We start from the raw sequence: 26,991 nt of genomic DNA, 5'->3' as shown, positions 1-26,991 counted from the left end.
AACCAAGGAAACATTGTGTTTCTTTAATGGACGTTGGAGAAGGCCAATCTAATATGTCACTGACCTTGTCAGGATCCATGTATATTCCGTGTTGATTAATACAGAACCCCAAATACTTTACTTCAGATTTATGGAACTCACACTTCTCAGGTTTACAAAACAATAGTTTTTTCTTGAGTCTTTCCAGGACTTGCAGGACATGATTTATATGTTGCTCAGGATCACAGGAATATACCAAGATATCATCCAAATAAATGACTACATATTGGTTGAGTACATCAGAGAACACCGAATCCATAAATCGTTGAAAAACAGAAGGGGCGTTGGTCAGTCCAAAAGGCATAACACGGTACTCATAGTGCCCAAAAGGGGTACGGAAAGCTGTCTTTCATTCATCTCCTTCCTTGATCCGAAGGAGATGATAGGCACCCCGTAAGTCTAATTTGGTAAACAGCTTGGCTCCTTGAATGGCATCCAATATATCTCTGATTAAAGGCAGCGGATATCGATCCTTAATCGTTATTCTGTTGAGTTCACGAAAGTCAACACAAGGACGCAGATCCTTGGCCTTCTTTGGGATGAAGAAGAGAGGAGCCCCAGCCGGGGACGTGGAAGGAGCAATCAAACCGTTGTGCAAGTTCTCGTCTAAATATTCCTTTAGCACCTTCTTTTCTTGGTTTGTCAGAGAATACATTCGACCAAAGGGGACGACTTCATCAGGAATTAAAGGAATAGCACAGTCATAACTGCGATGAGGCGGCAAAATAGGATTACTAGGTTTCTGAAAAATCCTGATATATTCCTGATAACAATCTGGAACTCCCTGGATCATATTGATAGAGTAAGTGTTATCCTTAGTTGACTGACAGGACCTTTTGGATGTCCAATAAGAAGTAGTGGAATAACAATTCTGTTGACAAAATGAAGACCTTAGGGATATAGTTCTTGTTTCCCAATTAATATAGGGGTTGTGTCGGGCTAACCAGGGGATTCCCAAAATGATGATGTGACTTGGTGAGGCCATGAGATCAAAGGCAACATGTTCTTGATGCCCCCCAAATGTCAGACAAAGAGTAGGAGTTGAGGCCACCACAGGTCCTGAGGTTAACGGAGAGCCATCCACCGTGTGAACCTGCTCAGGAGTCTCTTTAAGAATGCAGGGAATTCCTTTACTCGTAGCCCAGGTCTCATCCAGATAGAGACCACTGACTCCACAATCAAGGAGAGCCAGAAGGTGTTCTTCTTGATCTTGTGAACTTTGTAACTTGACCGAGAGGATAAACAGGGTGGACATGCTTTCTTTGGAGGAACAGATTGATGGTACTTCAGCTCCTCCCGTCTCCTTCCTCCTTACAGGGGACGGGAGCTGGCGTTTCCCGCAGGTCTTGAGGGACGTACCCGACAACTACGGATCAGGTGGTCAGCCTTACCACAGTACAGACAAAGTCCCTTTCGTCGTCGTTCCTCCCTTTCTGACTCCTTCACTGGTCCACGAACCAGATCTATCTGCATGGGTTCTTCAGGGGGAGTTGGAGGGGCTTCGGATGGAATATCTTCCGTTCGCCGACTCCTAGCACGAAAGGTACCAGACTGGTGTGGAGCTCGCGTTCTACGTCTCTCCATCTTGCACTCTCAAAGTCTATATTCGATGTTCATAGATTGATCCATTAATTCCTTCAAAGAACAAGCTGGAGAAGAATGTACAAGCTCATCTTTAATTTCTTCACACAGGGCTCGGCGGAAAAGGGTTATGAAGGTGCGTTCCACCCAGGAGGTTTCAACTGCCAGCTGTTTGAAGCGGGTTATATACTGCAGAACATCCTGATTACCCTGCTGAATGTCACATAAGGCTTCTTCAGCTGCTGCTTCTACCCCAGGTCTCTCAAACATTTGTTTGAAAAGAGTCAGGAAAGCGGAATAGTTAGCCAGGACTGGGTCTTCTGCAGAAACCAGAGGAGTCGCCCAAGCAAGCGCCGGACCAGACAAGGCCCTGATCAGATAGCCCACCTTAGCTTTATCCAAAGAAAATTGGAGTGGACGAAAGGCAAAGAAAACTGTCAGGGTGTCCAAAAATTCCTTAATCTTTAGAGGATCTCCAGAATATCGAGGAGTAGTGGCAGATACAGGTGGTATGTCCATTGATCGGGAAGACAAGACCTGTCAGAGCGCAGTGTTCTCTGCCCGTAACTGTTGTAACTCTTGGGCTTGTTGTTGGACAGTCTGCAACATGGCTTGAGCATTTTCTGACGCCTCTCCCTGTGGATCTTCAATGGCGATCTCGCAATGCGGAATCTTTTGGCGTTGCAATCTGTTACGTACTGCGCTGGACTTCTCACCTCTGGATACCGGGTTGGCGAATACACCAAGGGGGTCATTACAACATTGGCGGTAAAAGGCGCTTACCACCGTGCAGAAGACCGCCAATACACCGCCGCGGCCGCGGAATTCCACCACAGCTATTATGACTCACATCTCGGAATCCGCCGAAATTCAGACACCCACACAAGTCCGCCACACCAAAGGTCAGTGTTAAACTGGCGAAAACAATTCCTCCACCGTCACACCAACAGAAACACGCCCATGCTATCACGACCCATGAATCCACACGGCGGTCTTTCAACCGCGGTATTCCATTGGCGGTACACACCGCCACGCTCAAAATACACACACATCTCCAAAACACCGCCACATTGGACAATTCCAAATACACACACCTGATACACATACAAACATCACTCCCACACACCCAACACAAAATAAAACACACACCCACACCACCCACAAACCCCTACGACCAAAAATTAGAGACAAAGGCGACAGAGAGAGAGCACAGCATAGACAACCTCACCACACAGAGGCACACAACACCATCACCCACACAACATACACACACAAAACACCACACACCACTACATATCACCACACTTATCACCACAAACACCAGCCCACACATCACCCACACCACCCCATGTCACGCCAAAGACACCCCAGGTTTTCCGAGGAGGAGCTCAGGGTCATGGTGGAGGAAATCCTACGGGTAGAGCCACAGCTATTTGGCTCACAGGTGCAGCACACCTCCATAGCCAGGAAGATGAGCTATGGCGCAGAATCGTGGACAGGGTCAACGCTGTGGGACAGCATCCAAGAAATCGGGAGGACATCAGGAAGAGGTGGAACGACCTACGGGGGAAGGTGCGTTCAGTGGTCTCCAGGCACAACATCGCGGTACAGCGGACCCCCACCTCCTCCCCCACAACTAACAACATGGGAGGAGCAGGTCTTGACCATCATGCATCCAGAGGGCCTCGGAGGAGTCGGTGGAGGAATGGACACTGGTAAGTTAAATCTTAAATATCATATCCCCCACCCTACCTGCATGCCATCACACACCCCCACCCTCACCCCCTCCCCTATCACTCCAACTCCTCACTAATGTACTAAAAACACAAACCACACATCCCAACACCAAGCCCTGCGTGACACAACTAAGCATAGTCACCCCTCACTAAAGCACATACCCATAACAACCCCCTAAACCATCATCACAAAACCCCCCACACAGGAATGCTTGCACTGGGGTACACGCACACCCACCCATTGCACACCATGACACATGCAATAATCATGCTCTTATACCCCTGCAGGACCACTACGGAACGTCACCACACAGGAGGGTCCAGACATCTTCACTCCACCCACAGAAGAGGCCCACAGTGATGACAGCAGCTCTGGCCAACTGGATCCAGATGACCAGCCCAGACCATCGTGGGCCTCGGGACAGTCGGTTCCCCTTGCACAGGCACAGCTCAACACTGACCTTCCACCCTCTGGTAACACCAGCACAGCACCCACCCAGCGGGCCCATACCTCCGTCCCCAGGACACGTCAATCAGCGATGTGTCCACCACTACAGGGAACCCAGGATAACCCACCACCCCAACAACAACAGGGACCTGGGGGCAGTGGTAGTGGGCACTCGGTCCAGGGGACGGAGGCACAGGAACACAGGGGAACTGGGAGGGCTGCTGTGCGACGGGGCGGACAGGCCAAGGGAACCCACTCTCCACGAGGCCCTCTCCTCCATCATGGGAGCATACCACCACTCCCAGGAGACGATGGCGACGGTCCTGGCCAAGTTTCAGGAGACCCAGCGCCTGCAGGAGGAGCAGTATTTGGGGTTCTGGGAGGAGTTCAGAACCATCAGCTCGGCCCTGGGCACCATCGTAGGGGTGCTGAAGGACATACAAAAGACCATGAGGGACACCGTGGCACTCCAAGGAGCTCCTGACACTAGCATGGACGATGAACTGCCCACCACCTCCGCCGGCGCTAGTGGACAGGACGCCCCGCCACAGGACCACCACACCAGCACCCCACCCCCTACAGACGGACAACCACCCTGCAAGCGGTCCCTGAGATCCAGGAACAGGACAGAGCAAGATGGCAAGACCCCCGCCAGGAAATGAGACCACTCTGATTGTCCTCCCACTGTCCCACTTTGTAACCCTGTCCATATTGGAACTGCCCCAGCTCCACTTCCTATGCCCATATGGGCAAAGCACCTGTGAGACGAATAGACTGGACTCTGCCATGGACATTCCTCCACCCTCACCCATCACCATTTTACAACCCCCCTCCATTTTTGAGCACTTAAATAAACACCCTTGAAGCCCAAAACAATCTGGAGTCAGTCTGTGATTTGGTAAATTTGTATTATCAATGACAGTGTCAAAATGCATTTTCAATTGTAATGTCAACATATTTATGTCACACATCACAAGTCCATGAAGGATGCAAGCAGATGACACACGTTGGTAACCACACCTGTGAAACCGTAATGGAAAGGTACAACTCAGTTACCATATACTGCTACTAAATGACAGACAGGATAGAGGTAGAAGTGTGAAAGTGAATGTAATAGTAAAACAAAATATTTTCACCTGTGTGTCACTGGAAATATTGCTCTATGACTGACTCCCTGTTGTCTATGTCTTCTTCCTCAGCTTCCTCCTCATCACTGTCCACAGGCTCCACAGCTGCCACAACACCGCCATCTGGACCATCCTCCTGCAGAAAAGGCACCTGGCGTCGCAAAGCAAGATTGTGAAGCATCGAGCAGGCAATGATGATCTGGCACACCTTCTTTGGTGAGTAGAATAGGGAACCACCTGTCATATGGAGGCACCGAAACCTGGCCTTCAGGAGGACGAAGGTGCGTTCGATCACCCTCCTAGTCCGCCCATGGGCCTCATTGTAGCGTTCCTCTGCCCTGGTCCTGGGATTCTTCACTGGGGTCAATAGCCAGGACAGGTTGGGGTAACCAGAGTCCCCTAATAGCCACACACGGTGCCTCTGGAGTTGACACATCACATACGGGATGCTGCTATTTCGCAGGATGTAGGCGTCATGCACTGAGCCAGGGAACATAGCATCAACCTGGGAGATGTACTGGTCTGCCAGACATATCATCTGTACATTCATGGAATGATAACTCTTCCGGTTCCTGTACACCTGTTCACTCCTGCGGGGGGGACCAGAGCTACATGGGTCCCATCAATAGCACCTATGATGTTGGGGATATGTCCAAGGGCATAGAAGTCACCTTTCACTGTAGCCAAATCCTCCACATGAGGGAAAACGATGTAGCTCCTTATGTGTTTCAGCAGGGCAGACAACACTCTGGACAACACGTTGGAAAACATAGGCTGGGACATCCCTGATGCTATGGCCACTGTTGTTTGAAATGACCCACTTGCAAGGAAATGGAGCACTGATAGCACCTGCACTTCAGGGGGGATTCCTGTGGGATGGCGGATTGGTGACATCAGGTCTGGCTCCAACTGGGTACACAGTTCCTGGATTGTGGCAAACCTGTAGGTGATGATTAAATGTCGCTCCTCCATTGTCAACAGGTCCACCAGCGGTTGGTACACCGGAGGATTCCACCATCTCCCCACATGTCCCAGCTGACGGTGCCTAGGAAGGACAACAGCGACCACAGAGTCAACAAATTCCCAGGTATGTACCCACAGCTACACAGAACACGACACCAAATACAAAACTCTTCCTGTATGTGTTGAGTGTAGGCCTAGGTATGTGTGACGCAGTAGTAAATGAAGCCATGTGGGCCCCTGAAATGGCGGCTGCCTGACCTCTAAAGTGGGACAATGGGATGTGAGGTACCTGTGCTGGTGTTTTACACCGTCGCGGTAGGCGGTCGTAGACCGCTGCACAATGCTGCATTGGTTAACATTGGACCCTATAGGTCCCAGGAGCCAATGATGAAGTGCGCCGGCGGTGATGATACGCACCGCCGCGGACGTGACCGCCATTTTCTATCTGTTCAATCACTCGATACCTGATCTTCGACAGGAGAGGACCTACACTGCAAGTGCTGCTGTGACCTCGGTCTAGAAGAGACAATGGCTGCTGCGTCTGGGGAAAGGGGCCCTGCCTTCACTGCTCAGGAGTTGGAGAAGCTAGTCAACGGGGTCCTCCCCAATACACTCTACTCTACGGTCCTCCAGACCAACAGGTAAGTACACAGGGAGCACGTTGTATGGCCTATGACTGGGTGGAGAGGGCTGGATGTCAGTAGGAAGGGGGCAGAGTTCAGGGAACATGAAGGAGTGTGAATGCATGTGCCACATGGCAAGGGTAGGGATGGGGGCCACCCACTTCTATGGTGCTGTTGTTAATAACTTCTCTTCTTCCCCTGTACATGTCATGTAGGTCAGCGCCCACCAGAAGAAGGACATTTGGCGTGCCATTGCCAAGGACGTCCGGACCCTGGTGGTCCACCAGAGACGGGGCACCCACTGCCGGAAAAGATGTGAGGACATTTGCCGCTGGAGCAACAAGACGGCGGAGGCTCAGCTGGGGATGGCCTCCCAACGTGGGAGGTGTGCCCGTCGCACCATGACCCCCCTGATGTTCAGGATCCTGGCGGTGGCCTACCCTGAGTTGGATGGGCACTTGAGGGCATCACAGCAGACACAAGGGGTGAGTACACTCTCATTCTGCGGACTTTGCGCGCAGTGGAGGGGTCTGGGTGGGGGAGGAGGGCTGTGGGTTTCCCTAGGCCAGGGCGACTTCCGTAGGCTAGGCCCCTCCGTAATGCAGGCCATGTGCCACTCCACCCCACCTCTGTAGAGTGCCTAGTACAGGTATACATGCCCCTGTGTCATCTATGTGTGCAGATGACCACCATAGCCATGTAGGCCACATCCCAGGAATTGCATCTGTAGAGGCCAAGAGCACGGCATAGTGCAGGGGGATGTTGTGTCTGTATTGTCCGCCAACGGTAGCGGTAAGCCATGCACTAAACCTGTCTTTCTTCTGTTGCCCCACCCCTTTTTGTGCTCTCCCTGTTCTTGTGTGCATCAGCATCATCAGGCGGAGGTACAGTGGCACGGGAGCACGAGGGAGCTGCATCCCACATGGCCATGGAGGACAACACCACAGACTCTGAGTACACCAGTGGGACGGAGGGGAGCTTCACGTCGGTCACCGGATCACCAAACAGCGACACGGACTCTTCTGCCTATGGGAGCTCCTTTGTGGTGGCGGCACCATCTGTGCCCCCCACTTCTACAGGTACAGCCGCCACCTCCCCTACCAGCACCGCCCTCCCAGCAGTCCCTCAGCCTTTGCCTCGTGCCCGCTCACCCAGCAGGGTGGGCATCACCTTCGCCCCTGTCCCAGTCACCCCTGCTGCCGTCAGTGAGGAGGCCATTGACCTCCTCAGGTCACTCACTGTTGGGCAGTCTACCATTGTGAATGCCATCCAGGGTGTAGAAAGGGAGTTGCAACACGGTAATGCATTCCTGGAGGGCATTCATTCTGGTCAGGCTGCCCTTCATTGAACCCTGCAATCTCTGGCCTCAGCACTGATGGCAGCCATTGTCCCTGTGTCTAGCCTCCCCCCTCCAACTTCCTCCACCCAGACCCAGTCCCCTGTACCCCAGCCTATCCCAAGCACACCATCAGACAAGCATGCATACACCTCAACACACAAAAGTAGCTCAGGCAAACATAAGCACCACACAACCCACAGGCACTCAAACAAGCGTTACCCACATACAGACACAACAACATCCACTGCCTCCACTGTCTCCCCCTCCTCGTCGTCTCCCTCCTCCCTCCCAGTGTCGTCTACACTCTCACCTGCATGCACTACATCTACAGGCACTAGGACTCGCACCAGAACACCAAGCACCACACCCCGCTCACCTGCACTCACCACCCCCACTACCATTAACACGTCCCCTGTGTCCACTCCCAGTGTGTCTGTGACGCCCCCTCCCAAAGTACACAAATGCGGGCACCCACACACCCAACATCCATCCACCTCACGACAGCCCCCAGTACCTGCACCTGCACCCAAATCACCTAAAGTTACACCTCCTACAACCACCTCCTCTTCCTCCTCTCCCAGACCCCCTCCAGCTACCCATCCCAGTCTTCGTCAGCAACTCTTCCTCAGCAACTTTGACCTCTTTGCCACCACCCCCACCCCTCCAATTCATAGGTCCCGTAGTAGCACCTCAGCCAAAAAAAGTCCGGTACCAGTGGTGCGTGTTAAAGTTGTGTGGAGTGCACCGGCCACCAGGGCAGCCAGTGTGACACGGAGCCAAAGCACTGCCAGTCCACCCCCTGTAAAGCACCTTAGGTTGGAAAGTGGCCGACGGGACAGGGTGAGGACTCCTGGTGGTAAAACTGCTCACAAGGGTCCCAGGGGGAGTGCCGAGTCAGCTGTGAGTCCTCCAAAGGCGGTGAAGGGACAGAAGAAGTCTGCACAGTCTGGGAAGAGCAGCACGGTGGAGAAGGGCACCATCCTCCCCGGCGGCCGGGACGCCACCGCTAGCACTATCGTCACTGGTCAGGAGACCACCGCCAGAGTCAGTGCCCAGGAGGGCAGCACAATCGTCACTGGTCAGGAGACCACCGCCGGAATCATTCCCCAGGAGGGCAGCACAATCTTCACTGGTCAGGAGACCACCGCCGGAGTCGTTGCCCAGGAGGGCAGCACAGTCGTCACTGGTCAGGAGACCACCGCCAGAGTCAGTGCCCAGGAGGGCAGCACTATCGTCACTGGTCCGGAGACCACCGCCAGCGTCAGTGCCCTGGAGGGCCCCAGCAGCCACAGCCCCGCTGGGCAATGAGGGACCGTCATGCCACACACCAATGCACAGGTCAGACAGCAAAGTCAAACACCGCTGAACAGGGCACAGACCGCCATGGTGAAGACCGCTGAACATGGAACAGACCGCCATGGTGAAGACCGCTGAACAGGACAAAGCACCGCTGAACAGGTCAGAAACTGCAAAGTCAAGCACCGCTGAACAGGGCACAGACCCCATGGCAAAGCACCGCTGAACAGGGAACAGACCGCCATGGTGAAGACCGCTGAACAGGGCAAAGCACCGCTGAACAGGTCAGAAACTGCAAAGTCAAGCACCGCTGAACAGGGCACAGACCGCCATGGTGAAGACCGCTGAACAGGGCACAGACTGCCATGGTGAAGACCGCTGAACAGGGAACAGACCGCCATGGTGAAGACCACTGAACAGGGCAAAGCACCGCTGAACAGGTCAGAAACTGCAAAGTCAAGCACCGCTGAACAGGACACAGACCGCCATGGTGAAGACCGCTGAACAGGGCACAGACCGCCATGGTGAAGACCGCTGAACAGGGAACAGACCGCCGTGGTGAAGACCGCTGAACAGGGCAAAACACAGCTGAACAGGTCAGATACTGCAAAGTCAAGCACCGCTGAACAGGGAAAATACCGCCAAATCAAGTATCGTTAGCCCATGTGCAGCTGGGACAGTGACGGAACAGGAACTGTCACTGGGAGCCTGATGCAGTCTGGGCACCAGTCCCCCTCCAGAACCAGTGGAGACTGATATCCACTTGAAAGACTGTGGCTTTGCACTCCCCAGGATAAAGCAGTGGGCAAACCACCCACTGTAGAGACTTGAGAGACTGTGGCTTTGCACTCCCCAGGATGGTACAGTGGGCAACCCTCCCACTTGAGAGACTTGAGAGACTGTGGCTTTGCACTCCCCAGCATGGTACAGTGGGCAACCCACCCACTGTAGAGACTTGAGAGACTGTGGCTTTGCACTCCCCAGGATAAATCAGTGGGCAAACCACCCACTGTAGAGACTTGAGAGACTGAGGCTTTGCACTCCCCAGGATGGTACAGTGGGCAACCCACCCACTTGAGAGACTTGAGAGATTGTGGCTTTGCACTCCCCAGGATGGTACAGTGGGCAAACCAACCACTGTAGAGACTTGAGAGACTGTGGCTTTGCACTCGCCAGGATAAAGCAGTGGGCAAACCACCCACTGTAGAGACTTGAGAGACTGTGGCTTTGCACTCCCCAGGATGGCACAGTGGGCAACCCACCCACTGTAGAGACTTGAGAGACTGTGGCTTTGCACTCCCCAGGATACATCAATGGGCATGGAGCCCCGTCGTGGATCTGGCGTGGTGCTGTAATCCGGCTGAGGTGCCCCCTCTTCCCTTCCCCCTGAGGTGCCTGTTGTATTTCTATCTGATGCCCCTGCAGTGTTCTCTCCGTTTGTGGACAGGTATCTAGTGTGGGCCTCGCCCATGCATTGTGGGCCTAGTGGTCCACGGACATTGATATGTGCATACCTGCACTACTAATCGTCATGTATCAATTCTGGAATGTGTAAATATATCTGTATATATTAGCTTACTGTATTTTGATACATTACAATGTTTGACCTGATTTCCTTTTGTCTTTGCATTCTTCCGGGGGTGGGGGGGTTGCTACTGTGCTGTTTGGAAATGCATTGGTGTGTGTGTTGTAGTGGGTGAGGGTCGGGTTGGGGGTGGGGGTGTTTCGTGTGTATCCCCCCGTCTTTTGCCTCCCCTATGTCGTAGGTGCTGTACTCACCGTTGTATTCGGCGCCTACGTAGATGGTGATCGTAGAGGAGCAGGTAGACAAGCGCAGGGAGTATTTGTAGTTCGGGCTCCATGGTGGCCTCCTTAGTCGTGGAGTGTGTTCAGGTGAGCGTTTTCCCATTGTAAAAGCTGTTTCTGCCGTGTTTTTATCAACGGTGAATCCGCCCCGGAAAAGGTGGCGGATTGGTGGGTTGTGATACTGTGGGCGGTACTTTGTCTTCCGCCTGTCTGTTGGTGGTGACCGCCGCGCTGCTTGTCTGTACCGCCGTGGCAGTCGGAGTGTTAAAGTGGCTGTCTATGTTGGAGGTTTCCACCATGGTCATGATTCCCATTTTTGTTCCGCCAGCCTGTTTGCAGTATTACCGCAGCTTTAACACCGTCCGCCAGGGTTGTAATGATCCCCCAAGTCTTTTACAGGTTCTGGATACTCCCAGATAAGGGCGACCCCTTCTAGTAGCCATGGTGCCGCTTATCAGGCTACGCCAAAGCAGACCGTGCCCTCCAATACTGGGGAAAAAACCTCAAACAGGAACTCCTGAAGAAAAACTAAAAAAAAACAGGACTAAACAACAGGAAACAACAATAGGCAAAAATCTCCCAAGGCAAAAAGCAGGAACAAAGAACATGCATAAATCTCCCAAGGCAAAAAGCAGGAACAAAGAACAGGCAAAAATCTCCCAAGGCAAAAAGCAGGAACAAAGAACAGAAGCGAACAGCACAACTAGAAGGAAGTGTTTGCAACGCAAGGTGGAACAAGACTGACTGACTTATATACTGAGAAAAGGGAAGTGACATCACAGGAAAAGGAAAGAGCACCATCTTGAATTGGGAAGAGCCCATAGACCAGTATAGGAAAAAGGAAGTAGTATAAAAGAAAAAAGGAGCACGCTGGGACAAAAACACGAAGAAGACAAGATTGACACAACAAAAAAGAAGAAAAAAGGGCTACAGGTAAGTGTAGCGCGACCGGGAGCGAAATATATGCTTCCCAGAATGTGTAGTCAAAAAACGCGGGGAATGGCGCTCCGAATATCGGTAGCGCGTTCCATCCGCGAGGACAGAAAGAGACGCTGTGTCTGAGCGTGGTGTTACATTTCCTTGTGACTGAAGAGTTCTGGGATTTTGTAAGGTGAACTGTCTGACCTATGTGAAATGAAAGGCTTTTGGTATCAGGTTTTTCCTAACACACAACATTTATATAACTAGATCAACTTTACAAACATTTCAAAATATATTTCAGTAGCTGTGAAAGGCCATTCTGTGTACTTCTGTGTGATGAAAAAAAGTCAGAACACTTTCCTTGGTGATGTGCAAATGATAAATGTTTTCTGAAACCCAATTTTCACAAATTATTGTTAACACACTATATAGTTTTATTGGTAAAGCTGCAAGTTAGTGGGACGGTTTTTGGATATTTCTTGGAAATTTACTGTGTGTAAATGAGAGTGCACTACTGTAGGAGGCTGGCCTGGCTTGTAGTGGGTACCAGGGGGTACTTACACTCTGTACCAGGTCCAGTTATCCCTTATTAGTGTAGAAGAGGTGTTTCTAGCAGCTTAGGCTGATAGACAGTAGCTATAGCAGAGCAGCTTAGGCTGAACTAGGAGACATGCAAAGCTCCTACTATACCACTGGTGTCATATGCACAATATCATAAGAAAACACAATACACAGATATACTAAAAATAAAGGTACTTTATTTTTATGACAATATGCCAAAAGTATCTCAGTGAGTACCCTCAGTATGAGGATGCCAAATACACACAAGATATATGTACACAATACCAAAAATATGCAGTAATAGCAAAAGGAAGTAATGCAAGCAATGTATAGTCACAGTAGATTGCAATAGGAGCACATAGGTATAGGGGCAACACTAACCATACACTCCAAAAGTGGAATGCGAACCACGAATGGACCCCAAACCTATGTGAGCTTGTAGAGGGTCGCTGGGACTGGAAGAAAACAGTGAGGGTTAGAAAAATAGCCCACCCCAAGACCCTGAAAAGTAGGTGTAAAGTGCACCTATATTCCCCAGAGAGCACCGAAGTCGTGATATTGGAATTCTGCAAGGAAGACCAACACCAGCAATGCAACCAAAGTGGATTTCTGGACGAGAGTACCTGTGGAACAAGGGGACCAAGTCCAAGAGTTGCGACAAAGTCGAGATTGGGCAGAGGCCCAGGAAATGCCAGCTGAGGGTGCAAAGAAGCTGCCACTGGATGGTAGAAGCTGTGGATTCTGCAAGAACAAAGAGGGCTAGAAACTTCCCCTTTGGAGGATGGATGTCCCACATCGTGAAGAAGCTTGCAGAGGTGTTCCCACACAGAAAGACCGCAAACAAGCCTTGCTAGCTGCAAGGGTCACGGTTAGGGTTTTTGGATGCTGCTGTGGCCCAGGAGGGGCCAGGATGTCGCCACTTGGATGAGGAGACAGAGTGGGCGCCCAGCAAGTCAGGGAGCCCTCACAGAAGCAGGCAGCACCCGCAGAAGTGCCGGAACAGGCACTACGAAGAGGAGTGAACCAGAGCTCCCCTGAAGACACAAAAGGGAGCCCAACGACGCCGGAGGACAACTCAGGAGGTTGTGCACTGCAGGTTAGAATGTCGGGGACCCAGGCTTGGCTGTGCACAAAGGAAATCCTGGAAGAGTGCACAGGAGCCGGAGCAGCTGCAAATCACGCGGTACCCAGCAATGCAGTCTAGCATGGGGAGGCAAGGACTTACCTCCACCAAACTTGGACTGAAGAGTCACTGGACTGTGGGAGTCACTTGGACAGAGTTGCTGAGTTCCGGGGACCACGCTCGTCGTGCTGAGAGGGGACCCAGAGGACCGGTGATGCAGTCTTTTGTTGCCTGCGGTTGCAGGGGGAAGATTCCGTCGACCCACAGGAGATTTCTTCAGAGCTCCTAGTGCAGAGAGGAGGCAGGCTACCCCCAGAGCATGCACCACCAGGAAAACAGTCGAGAAGGTGGCAGGATCAGCGATACAAGGTTGCAGTAGTCGTCTTTGCTACTTTGTTGCGGTTTTGCAGGCGTCCTGAGCAGTCAGCGGTCGATCCTTTGGCAGAAGGTGAAGAGAGAGATGCAGAGGAACTCTGATGAGTACTTGCATTCGTTATCTAAATAATTCCCCAAAGCAGAGACCCTAAATAGCCAGAAAAGGAGGTTTGGCTACCTAGGAAGGAGGATAGGCTAGCAACACAGGTAAGAGCCTATCAGGAGGAGTCTCTGACGTCACCTGCTGGCACTGGCCTCCCAGAGCAGTCCAGTGTGCCAGCAGCACCTCTGTTTCCAAGATGGCAGAGGTCTGGAGCACACTGGAGGAGCTCTGGGCACCTCCCCTGGGAGGTGCAGGTCAGGGGAGTGGTCACTCCCCTTTCCTTTGTCCAGTTTCGCACCAGAGCAGGGCTGAGGGATCCCTGAACCGGTGTAGACTGGCTTATGCAGAGATGGGCACCATCTGTGCCCATCAAAGCATTTCCAGAGCCTGGGGGAGGCTACTCCTCTCCAGCCCTGACACCTTTTTCCAAAGGGAGAGGATGTAAAGACCTCTCTCTGAGGAAGTCCTTTGTTCTGCCTTCCTGGGCCAAGCCTGGCTGGACCCCAGGAGGGCACAAACCTGTCTGAGGGATTGGCAGCAACAGCAGCTGCAGTGAAACCCCGGGAAAGGTAGTTTGGCAGTACCCGGGTCTGTGCTAGAGACTCGGGGGTTCATGGAATTGTCTCCCCAATGCCAGGATGGCATTGGGGTGACAAGTCCATGATCTTAGACATGTTACATGGCCATGTTCGGAGTTACCATTGTGACGCTGTACATAGGTAGTGACCTATGTCCAGTGCACACGTGTAATGGTGTCCCCGCACTCACAAAGTCCGGGGAATTTGCCCTGAACGATGTGTGGGCACCTTGGCTAGTGCCAGGGTGCCAACACACTAAGTAACTTAGCACCCAAACTTTACCAGGTAAAGGTTAGATATATAGGTGACTTATAAGTTACTTAAGTGCAGTGGTAAATGGCTGTGAAATAACGTGGACGTTATTTCACTCAGGCTGCAGTGGCAGGCCTGTGTAAGAATTGTCAGAGCTCCCTATGGGTGGCAAAAGAAATGCTGCAGCCCATAGGGATCTCCTGGAACCCCAATACCCTGGGTACCTCAGTACCATATACTAGGGAATTATAAGGGTGTTTCAGTATGCCAATGTGAATTGGTGAAATTGGTCACTAGCCTGTTAGTGACAATTTGTAAAGAGAGACATAACCACTGAGGTTCTGGTTAGCAGAGCCTCAGTGAGACAGTTAGGCATCACACAGGGAACACATACATATAGGCCATAAACTTATGAGCACTGGGGTCCTGGCTAGCAGGGTCCCAGTGACACATAACAAACATACTGAAAACATAGGGTTTTCACTATGAGCACTGGGCCCTGGCTAGCAGGATCCCAGTGAGACAGTGAAAACACCCTGACATATACTCACAAACAGGCCAAAAGTGGGGGTAACAAGGTTAGAAAGAAGCTACTTTCTCACAACTACCACCTCATGCTTTAGTAATATATTTATTTAAAGTGAGTGGTTAAACATAAACTGAGAAACACTTCTGCCCAGATGGCAAAGCTATACGTAAACTCAGAGGCAAGTCATGCATGGATCATGTGGCTTAGATTCATTTGGGAAAACGTTTAGTGATTAATCAACAAAAGAGGATTGACTTTAAAATTAATATTTGCCCAGGATCACACAATTTGAGAACCGTTTCTGGGTTAAGTACATTACAGTTAGGTCGAGTAGGTTATTCAAGCTACTCGTCCTGCAGGTCTAGTAACATTTTTATGATTTTTCAAGGCCTGTGGACAATATTAAAGCTAAAGTAACTATTATTAGTAAATAAATACTAGATATGCTGTGTACGGATAAAATGGATATCATAAGTGCTGTGAAAAGAGGACTTATGAGAAAATGAGAAGGCAAGATAGAAGAGTAGAAGACAGAAGAAATAGTTATGTGCATAAAATGAAACCAAGGAAAATGTTTAACCATTTTGGTGCGACTAGTTTGTAAATGCAATTGTAGTGGGATGGGCACACGTCTGGGTCATTTGAGGTAAGATGGCTGGCCAAAAATCAGTAGACAAAGAGGCTTCAAAGTGTCAGAAGGTTAAAATAGCTAAGGGTTTGTGAAGAGTCCTGGATCTCAGATTAAAGGACGTGTGCAGAACATGTCATATAGTAGTATGGGTTGGATGCAGTGATCTCATAGCCATTGTTCAATTAGCCAAAATAGTGGCAACATTCATTGCCAAGAAAGGTGGAGGGGGATAATACACCTTAGCATTATGCAGACTTTTTATCCTTCAGAATATTCTCCATAGGACAAACAAAAATATTGCTTTTATCATTATTAATGTCTTCTTCATTAGATAAGCGTTGGACTGTAATTTCAGATTTTATTCACGGTAAAGTGTAACTTTCTAAATGCTATACCTTTATGACTTTAATCCCAGTTATGTTCTCAAATATGAAGTTCTTTCACAAGCAACTGTTCTGTTATCACAGCTTTATATAGTACCAGAATAAAAACATCATTGCAAATGTTGATATCAGTTGGGCAACAACTGAAAACTGAGGTGTTTAATCACTTTGCTTGCCTAGAAGGATTTCACTCTGGCTGTGCTCTGACCATTGCAAAATTCTCCTAATTGTTGATGCAGACCATAAAACTTGGTCATACTTTCTGACCTTCAGTACAACTGCTTCTAATAATCAGCACTCAAAAAGTCCAAATATGAATTGGAAGCACCAGACATACTGTGCTGTGTATCCTGCTACAAACTTGCCTTTGACTTCCTCAGTACCAATCCCTCTCACAACATAATGATATTTAGCAAACGTTGTTTTTCCCCACAAGAGATACTTTGTAGAGTTCGATCACTCTAACTCTGCAATGAGCATGAGTCCTTTGGAGCTCATTAGATAAACTGCAGATCTCTAGATACCATACTGCAGTAGTGTAATTAGCATCTAAGGGCCCTATTTATGAAGTAGTTGCATCACGTTTGCACCACACAACGGGGTGCAAGCGCCACACAATTATAAAATGCGATTTATCAAGCCATGCAAGGCCATCTTGTGTGGGCCTGAGTGGCTTGATAATATGGAGTAACGCAACGCAGTACAAATCACAGTGCTGTGTTACTGTACTCTAGGGAGGCATTCCATGGGTGGTGCTTGGGTGTTCCTACGCAACACCCATAGATTCTGATGCATTCCCAGATTTATCCATGAGTGGTGGACCCGGGAATGTGCCAATACTGCTATGCCTCTCCAGGTGAGGTGTAACGGGGAGAAATATGTTTTTTCTCCTCGTTTTACATGTTTCTATGTGTTCTGTATTCTTCAGAACACATAGAAAAAGGAAATTGCCTCATGGGATTGTTTTTGTGCAGGAAGGTGCCCCTTCCTGCACAAAAACAATCCTGCGTACAATGCAGGCAGCCAAAAGTGCACCAGCGTTGGGAAATTACAGGAATGTGTTGAATATTGTTAAGTATGGTGCATTCCTGCCCTTTCTCTATCACACAAGCAGCACAGCTGAGCAAAGTGACTTGCTGTGCTGCATGATCATTTTATAAATATGCCCCTAAGTCTCTCGGAATGCATTATATTAATGTACAGTTGCATAATTCTTTGTAAACTTTGATGCTTATAGACAAAATAGTGTGAAGAGTCTCGAAACATTTTAAGCAAGATATTTTGTCACATAGAATAAATAAAATATCATCAACGTCTTACCTTTTCTTCGTCGTCATTCTGGGAATTTAATGAATGTAGATCATCTGAAGTAGAGGAAATTGAGAATGCAACCTCTTCGGTTTCTGATAAACTGAACTCATCTGAATTTGAGTTAATGTGTTCTTTACGCGATGAATCAGATGCAGCACTACGGTTTCTTGGACCAATCCCATGCTTGTCACTGCACGTATCGTCTACCACAGTTCCCTTACCAGGACTGGGATTTGAATCTTCCAGGGTATTTTCAATTTCTGAGTTACTTTTACTGCATGTATCTGATACATCTGAACATGATGCCATGTCTCTTCCCAAGTTGAGAAAAATGTTGTATGGAGGGAGGGACACTCTGCATGTCATATCGGGAATGGCCTCTTCGTGCTGACTCTCTGAGTGGTGGGGATATACAGGAGCATTCTCTAGGATATCATTTTCACATTCAGCATTTGCTCCTTTGCAAGTAACTCTTCTTTTGCTATGTTCTGTGCCTTCAGCGAAATGTGTTGTTTCCCCAATTATCAAAGGGGTTTCCTGTGTTGATTTATTTTCTACACATTCATCTGTTTTCCTTCCCTTGTTGATTTTAATCTCAACTTCCTCTGTACAGTTAATTTTCCTCTCAGTTGTGGTACACACATAGCAGCTCTCTTTGTGAAATTTCCCAGTTTTCGGTCTTCCTTTTTGACTATAAATGCCAGTCAACATAAATGTTTGGTTCTCAGTTGATTTGTTGTCATAGTTTTCAATTTGTTCTTGACTAAAGGGAGGTGCACTGATCGGCCTCGGTACTGGTACAGAATTTGAATGCCTTTTAGCAGCTGTATCTTTTATGGTTGAGTTATTAATGGTACTCGATTTCTGTAATGTGTGACTTTTTACTTCCAGTTCCTGGTTCTGGCTCTGCAAATCGTATCCGTTCTTTTGATCAGATAGTGAGCTTTCACCTTTACTAGATGTAATTCCTTCAACATATTGTAATGTTTTTCTGTGAAATGTTGATGAAGAACTACTGGAGTCTAAGGACTTTGTCCGACTTGTAAAACTTCCGCTGGAACTATTTTCTCCATCTTGTTGAAAAGAAGGGGAAGTTTTTCTACTTGACTGCGAACTAGAAATTGAAGATTTTCTAGAAACTGGTAAAGATATACTCTGGTTTTCAGAAGTGCTACCTGTGATAACAGAAAGTTACAATGTTTTCCAGTTATATCAGATTTGAAGTGATTGTGAATGGTTAATAAACATCCTACCTAACATAGTTTGAGCATTGGTGTTTCAAACTTTTACAATTTATTGCATTGATGCAGATAGTTAAATCCTCAGCTCCTAACTTTTAGGTCAACACTTACAATGCTTCTACGGCGAAATTGTGCTTCCTTCCATAGAACCCCTAAGAAATCATGATCCTTAGCCAGAAGATCAAAGTTCACTATAGCCCATAGAGAAAGCCTAACATGACTATCTCAGTGCTTTAGATGCTGGTTGGAAATAATGCTCCATATTTAAGGTTTCATATTCATCTCAATTGTAAATGGAAAATTGTGACGGGCTACAGTGTTTGCATCTCATTAGCATCTTTTGTCTAATCAGATTGCACTCACAGTTTTGGCCTGATTTGAGCTCACATCAAAGCATCCAGCAGCGCCTTCTACATGGTTACCCAGTGGATCTCATTAGCCAAAGAGGCAAGCTAACAGGGATGCTAGGGTCAGCAGTTTCCTACCCTATAGTAATGTCACACAGAGGAGTAAACTGGCCTCCACCGGCCTTAATTGGCCCATATATGAGAATGTTTACTTTTTTTCAAACCCCAAATTTAGGAGTGAAATGTGAATCTGAGCTACACTGCTCACTCATTTAAAGGGCAGTGTAACAGATGGCCAACACTGCAGACAGGGGGCATTTCTGGTAGAGTATATGGGGGGTAATTCTGAGGATAGACTACTGAGTGGGCACAATTTCCTGACCAAAATATGGGGAACCTATAATTGACAGTTAAGCAAGTATAGAGTTCCTCTACCTAGTTACACAGATATGTATTATAGAGTTCCTCTACCTAATTACACAGATATGTATTTTGATTATATACATATATATATTGTACTTGTTAGTGTGTTAGTGAGTACGAAACGAGGCAATAGCTTGATCACTAACATACATTAATTAGTAGGTTAATGCATGCCTGATTGCATACAAGGGCACTTGCCCTGTCTTGGGCATTCCATGAACATAATCATTTGGGTCACAAGAATGATTGATGATTAAGCCTTCCATTTGAGCTCATACTAATATGAATGCGGTACCTTTTGCTTTGTATGTCTTCCTGTCTACTTTATCTAGCATGTTATAGGGGTACTAACCAATATAGATGTGAGTGATTACTAAGGTACAATTCCACTGAAGGCTTGCATTTTCGATGAAACTGGTTGCCATCCGTAATTATATTATTACACATATTTATTTTTTTAATGCATAGGGTGTACATTGTCACATTTTGTTTTGTTTAGACCTGCACATTGACAAGGGTCTTATCACGTGCTGTTTTAACACTGATAATGGGTGATGATTCCTATGAATGATTGACCTGTGACAGTCTATGAATCACTTGAAATTGAATCGTGTATGCCCAATCTCATTACATAGCAGATACTTCGCTACTGCAGTGAGCCAGGAGTGTGTCAGCGAGTAGGTGTCACAGCAGTTTGTGGCCCTTGCAGTAAGTGTGACTACATTTCCAAGCCTGACGAGTCTAACGAACACGCCCACATTGGATGCAATGGCCCTGTGACGGGGGCTTCCACACCCTGACAGGCAAGTTGCCTCTAAATATAGCATGCAATAACTTTTGTTGCATGTTCACTCTACAGGCATAGTCCTTTTGAACACACTCCGGGGCAATGGTGTACGATGTCCTGATGAATGCCCGGGACTATTTGTGCCTGTTAGTGTACGGCAGAAACATGTTGACAACCAAATTCTGCAGGTCATAGGACCATTATTGCTTTAGCAGCTCCTATGATAATTACTATACACACAGTTATTATTATTTTTAATCGTGCCCATCCACTCCGCTAATAACGGAATACCTTGGAGTGGATGAGTAATTTTTAGCTCTTTTCCCCTGGTAACCTTGTTTTTATATAAAGTGCAGCTTGGAATATGGTTGAGCCCATCCTGGCTATTAGCAGCCAGGATGAACCTGATGATGAAGCATGTCACTATTAAAGTGATTTGGGGTTATATTATAAAACATAGTGCCTGTCTGTGTTTCTGAAAATATCCAAGCAAACTCCAAACCAGTCAGTCATTATTGGAAGATGGATACTCTTTGTGTCGGGCTATTGTTTTGGGAGATTGTATCAGAGTTTACCGTAATTATTATTCAAAGGTCTCTCATCCCTTCCTGGAGGGCCTCCTCCTTTGTTTAGGGGACACCCCTTGTAGTGTAAGTATTTTTGTTTATGTTCATGAACCTGGAGCAGCTATTTTGTTAGTGTGTGGAAGTACCCTTTCACTTGACAAGAGTTATTGTGTAGCTGAAACAGGCTGTGCTTTTTTGAAGCCAATAAACTTGGTGCATAGGATTGGTGTGCCTCTTTCATCCTTTCTGGAAGTTTTGGTGAATTGTTTGTGTGTATATATATATATATGTGTGTGTGTGTGTGTGTGTGTGTGCGTAAACTTGTCTATACCACATAATCCTGAGTAAGTTGAGTGAGCGTTTTACTTTCTTCGTTGCATTGTGCCTGTTTTGCCAGTATGGTCGACTGGCAAGGCGCTCCACCCCTCATGGGTCAAGAGTCCCATCTTTTTGAGCTCTGGTTTCTTTGGAGGATATATATATATATATATATATTTATATATGTATTTTTTTCACTAAAAAAAACAAATGTTACAGGGATGTTAAAGTTAGGTTCTGAATTCAATGGCACAAAACCATTGAAATTTAGTAGTTATAGTTATGGTTAACTCAAGTAACTATAACTTGCGCACTAAGATTTTTAGCAAACACATACGTAATATAATCAGCACCGCACACGGCCAGGGTTGGCCAAAGGGTCTGGCTAATGGCCAGACCCAGCGTCTAACCCTCCTGCATGCACCCAAGCCCAAGTTGAGCACTACCTTCAGCCATGCGCAGCATGAGGTTGGATGCAGTGGATGTTTTTTTTTTTTAAATCCTCTGGATCCGTGGATCTACTGGTGGATCTGCAAGTCCACCAATCCGTGGATCCACCCCCCGATCCGCGGATCGGACAAAAAATAATAATTGGGCAATTTTTTACCATGAAGTGTCTCTAAGGACCCCTCTATGTGTCCTATAGGGTCAGGATACTCTTACTTCCCCACCCCTCCACCTGATGCAACAAACAAACTGGCAGCCACAACTTTTCTGTTAGGTTACATCCAACTAATCAGGGCCTTGCTTTTTCCCCAGATCCGTGGGTCTGGATCCACAGAGGATCCCTATATATCTATATATGAACTCCAAGATCTCAGAAACTACTGAATGGATTTCCACCAAATCACAAAAAGCGTAGTATGCGTACCAAAATCTACCTATCTGCCAAATTTGGTGTAATTCCGTTCAGCAGTTGGGCTGTAGGCGTGTCTAAAGACCCTGTTGGAAAATTAATGTTGAAAATGCGTTTTGGGACCCCTCATTTTCTCAGCCCCAGCTTGATGGATCATCCCAAAACTTTCAAGAAAGCTGCTGAACTAAGCAAAGTAGAAGTTTTGAAAATTTCATGAAGATTTGTAAGCAGCTGCAAAGTTATTGACAAAAGAAAAAAAAACATTCTTCCTATGGAAACTAGGGCCTAACTATAACTACCTACTATATATATATATATATATATCTATATATGTATAAATATATATATATATATATATATATTTATGTCAAAAGTTTTGTATTACATATTGCTCTAAGTTTACTTTGGATTTCAGTTATTACATTCAGTTATTTTTTATTTTGTTGAAAAACAATTATTTTAGAAAATAGTTTTATAGTCATTTGCTTTTCATTACTTTATGGTATGTGTCTATGTATATATGTTAATTCACTGCAACATAAAATGTATTGAAAAAAGTTTTACATTCATGGGCATTTCAAACAATATTTTTGATTTTTTAAATAAAAATGTAACAACATATTATTTCATTATTATTAGATAAATAGATGTTCCCAAAATAGTATTAAACATTTTATAATTGATGTATGATTTTTTTGAAATAGATAGTTTTTAGTAAAAAAGGATAATCTTTTTGGTTTATTTGTTCTTTAAAATATTTTTTTTTAAAGAAAATACAAAATAAATGAATTTCAGTTATTTAACAAGTTTTTGAAAAGTACTGTTGATATGTAAAAATATTTTTCATTAGGTACATTTACTGTTTTTACATTCTAATTTCAATATTTATTAAAAGTATTTCTCCACAATCTATGCCAAATATCAAAAAAGCATTTCTAGTTAGGTATTTATCTACATATCTCAAAACCATTTTTTGAGAAGGGTAGAGCAATATTCTAGACAACACACAATCAGGATTCAGAAAGAACCACAGCACTGAAACAGTTCTCCTTGCAGCCACTGACAACATTCAAAACATCCTGGACTGTTAAGAAACAGTGGTCCTCATCCTGCTTGACCTCTCCTCAGCCTTCAACACTGTCTTCCACAACACCCTCATCAGAAGTCTCCACGAGACTGGCATATAAGGATCTGATCTCAAATGGATCTGTTTCTTCCTTATGGGAAGAACCCAAAGGTTCAAGCTGCCACCCTTCCCTCACAGACCAAGAAAATGATATGTGGAGATGTGTGGTGCCAAACTGGGATCATCTCTCAGCCCCCCACTCTTTTCAACTTTTACATGACACAGGTCACCAAAATCATCCAATCGCAAGACATCACTGTCATCTCTTACGCCAATGACATACCACTCATCTTCTCCCTGACAAAACAAACAACAGAAGAACCTACTTCACCAACTGCATGATCATGGATGCAGACTGGATGTGAACCAACTGCCTAAAGCTCTGCTCCAAGAAGACAGAAGTACTGGTCTTCAGCAACCAGACCTCCCCACTGGATTCCACCCAGTGGCCGTTGGAGCCTATACCAACACCCACAGACCACACGTGATATCTAGGGATCATCCTAGATGACAAGCTCAACACATTGGCTCAGTTCAACGCAACATGCACCTCCTGCTTCCACTGTCGGGACCTGTTGGGGGTGTTATCTAGGAATGATGGCAGTGAAGACAAGTAGGCAGAATACTGGGTACAGAAATGCCCACGAGCACAAAGAAAGTCAGAGGAGAGAGAGGGGATCCAAAAAGGAAGCTCTGTTCAAGGGAATAAATAAGGCTCAGAAAGAACAGGCATTCAAGAGGCAATGTGGCATCCAGGCTAACTAACACCCAAGGGCAAAAATACAAAACATATATAGCTATAACAACTTTAAAAAAAAAAAGGGAATGTGGGGTGAAGCACTTGGGAGCTCCACAAGATAAGACTGAAGCTCATTAAGTTCCTCATCCACAATTGCTGGTATGGATTATGACTTCTAATACCCTTATATTGAGTATATATGCAAAGACAGGGTCTGTGGAGCTGACCACTATGGTGACGTTATAAAACGTAACTGCAAGACAATACTCACAGTGTGCAAGAAACACCAGCTAGGTTGTCAGCTGAGCCCCAGGATGCTAGTAATCAACAGGAACACAGATGGTGGTAACAGCAGGGGTGTAGAACTGAATACAACCACAGTAGACAAGGAGCAAGCAAGGAGGAGTGCTTAACAGGAAAGAAGGGAAAGCAAAGGGCACACTTGACAGAAAGTAAGTAACAAACATACAAGGAAACTAGAAGCTAGATATCACAAAACAGCAAACTAGGAACTGGAGCATAGAAATGGAAAGGAAAGCAAGGACTGGAAAGAGGCAAATACAGAAGGAGAGGCCTCAAGGGAGCACAAGAAATGCTGGTGCAGGAATCAAGGAAACGGGGACACACAGCAGGCAGAAAGATTTAAAGGAACAAGAAATAGCTGAGGCTCAGGAGTCAAGTAGCACTAAGAGGCATGCTAGTTCAGGAAGAAAGATTTGCTAAGGCTCAGAAGACAAGGTAGCACTGCGGGGAGTGCTGGTTCAGTAACAAATATTTGCTACAGCTCAGGAACAAGGATATCTACAGCTCAGGACAGGAACAAGGAAAACCTATGGCTCAGGAACTCAGGAAATAAGAATAACAAAAGGGCAGCAAACAAGGGAAGAATAACTAAGGCCCTGGAACAGGAACAATGAATCGCTGTGGCTCAGAAACTTCAAGAAACAAGGGTTGGTCTCACCAGAACACAGCTACAATGACCAACACTGGATTTAAAGGGGTTAAGGCTTAAAAGTGCTCACAGCAATGACATACATCTGGTGTGAGCAAGCTAGCAGCAGCAGCCACAAGTGTGCTGAATTCCTACACCCATCCTTGGCCTGCAGTAGTGGAGACGAAGCAGTGAGCAGGGGATTCTAGGTAATGGAGTTCCAAGCATGAGCAGACTGAATTACACAAAACCCAGCATGGATTAGGAATAATTGGTAATTTGCAAATAGCATCCAAATGGCTGGAAGTCAGGATATGCATGCATGGGAAGGTCTGTAAGCTTATTAGAGCATTGGAAAGTGCCACAATTTGACCCCCTGGTGATAGTCATGAGAGCGTAGGAGAGAATTGTGACATCCACATTCTATTCATGCTGTGAAAGCTCTTCAAATGGTTGCCTCAAAACACCAGACAGAACCTCTTGCAAGCACTCATCACCAGCAGGCTAGACTACGGCAACACTCTCTATGCTGGAGTCCCCAAACAACTCTTTCGCAGACCATCCGGAACACACATGCAATGCTCATACTCGACCTCCCATGCCACCCCATATTACACCACACCTCAAGAATCATCACTGGCTCCCCATTTACAAGCAGAGCCAAATCACACTTCTCATGCACACATACAAAGCCCTACACAACACTGGGCCAGAATACTTGAGCAGCCGCATATACTTTCACCAACTCACCAGACACTCACACTCTGCCTCTCACTCGCACACACTACCTGCACCCACAAAAGCAAAACTGAAAGTGGCTCATTCCTCGACATTGCACCCAAGACATTGAACGACCTCCTTCAACACATCAGAGCCTCCTCCTCCTCTCTTCTTGAGTTCCATAAGAAGTTGAAGACCTGGCTCTCCATAGAAGCACCTTGGGACCACACACCTACACACCTTTTCCAAGTGCCTGTGTTCCCTCTTAGGTGATTAGTGAGCTATACAAATCAACATAACATAACATATCCTCACTGGATTGTGAAACTGATATTTGTAAAGGACATTGGATGGTTTGCGTAAGCATTAACAAATTGCAAGGAAACTGTTATACTGCATTTAGGTAAACCTACCTGGATAAAGACAGCCAACGAAAAGGCATCTAGAGCAAATTTGCTAAATGGCCTAATCGAAAAGTAAGTTATTGAACACTTTGGAAGAAGCTATTGATACCATTTGTGATACCTGAAGAAATACGGGAGAATATCTATCACTTGTATAGTATATTGGATGATGTAGGATTTTTATATAATCATGACATACAATGGATGTATGTTTTAGTATGTATTTTTCGGACCTTGAGCTTACCTATGATCAATGTACATCGGACTTTTATTGGACTATGTAGCAGTGTAGCATGAAGAAAGAGACAAAGATATATATATATATATATATATATATATACACATATATATATATATACACACACATATACATACATACACAATATATATATATATATATATATATATATATATATACACATACACATGTGTGTGTATATATTTACATGGTGTGTTGTAAAAGAATATTATTACATAAGTGGAATGTCATCATTGTGATCTTGAGAATTGTATACGATTTTATATCTGGCTCCCCATGACTGTAAATTTTAAAAGAAATATAAAAATATGGTATGAGAACCCAAATGAAGAGCTAAGGTCCCAAAGAGGAAAGGTATAGAGATAAAAGAAGAGGGTCAAAGAAAAAGCCCAGAGGCACACCAACTGGATGTGAGGATGATGTGAATAACTTGAAATCAAAGGTGATAGAAGAAGATAGGTCATTGCGTTAGAAAACCACTTGTATGTAAAGCCTTTGATGTCTAGATAATTGAGGGAAATGATTGAAGTAGGATGATCATCAGTGTCC

General features: G+C 46.5%; 1 protein-coding gene across 1 annotated transcript in view; it reads right to left on the bottom strand.

Moving 5' to 3' along the window:
• The window catches only part of LOC138261364 (serine-rich adhesin for platelets-like), a 320,695-nt gene that overhangs the window by 85,823 nt on the left and 207,881 nt on the right, over positions 1–26,991 (bottom strand). The window contains exon 12 of the mRNA XM_069210232.1: positions 17,735–18,900. Within this exon, the coding sequence (XP_069066333.1) occupies positions 17,735–18,900 (1,166 nt within the window). The remainder of the gene's footprint in view (positions 1–17,734; positions 18,901–26,991) is intronic.

Source organism: Pleurodeles waltl, chromosome 10 (genome assembly GCF_031143425.1).
Source record: "Pleurodeles waltl isolate 20211129_DDA chromosome 10, aPleWal1.hap1.20221129, whole genome shotgun sequence".
Lineage (NCBI taxonomy): Eukaryota > Metazoa > Chordata > Amphibia > Caudata > Salamandridae > Pleurodeles > Pleurodeles waltl.
The sequence above is the reverse complement of the archived record's forward strand: the minus strand, read 5'-3'. Positions and strand labels throughout refer to the sequence as shown.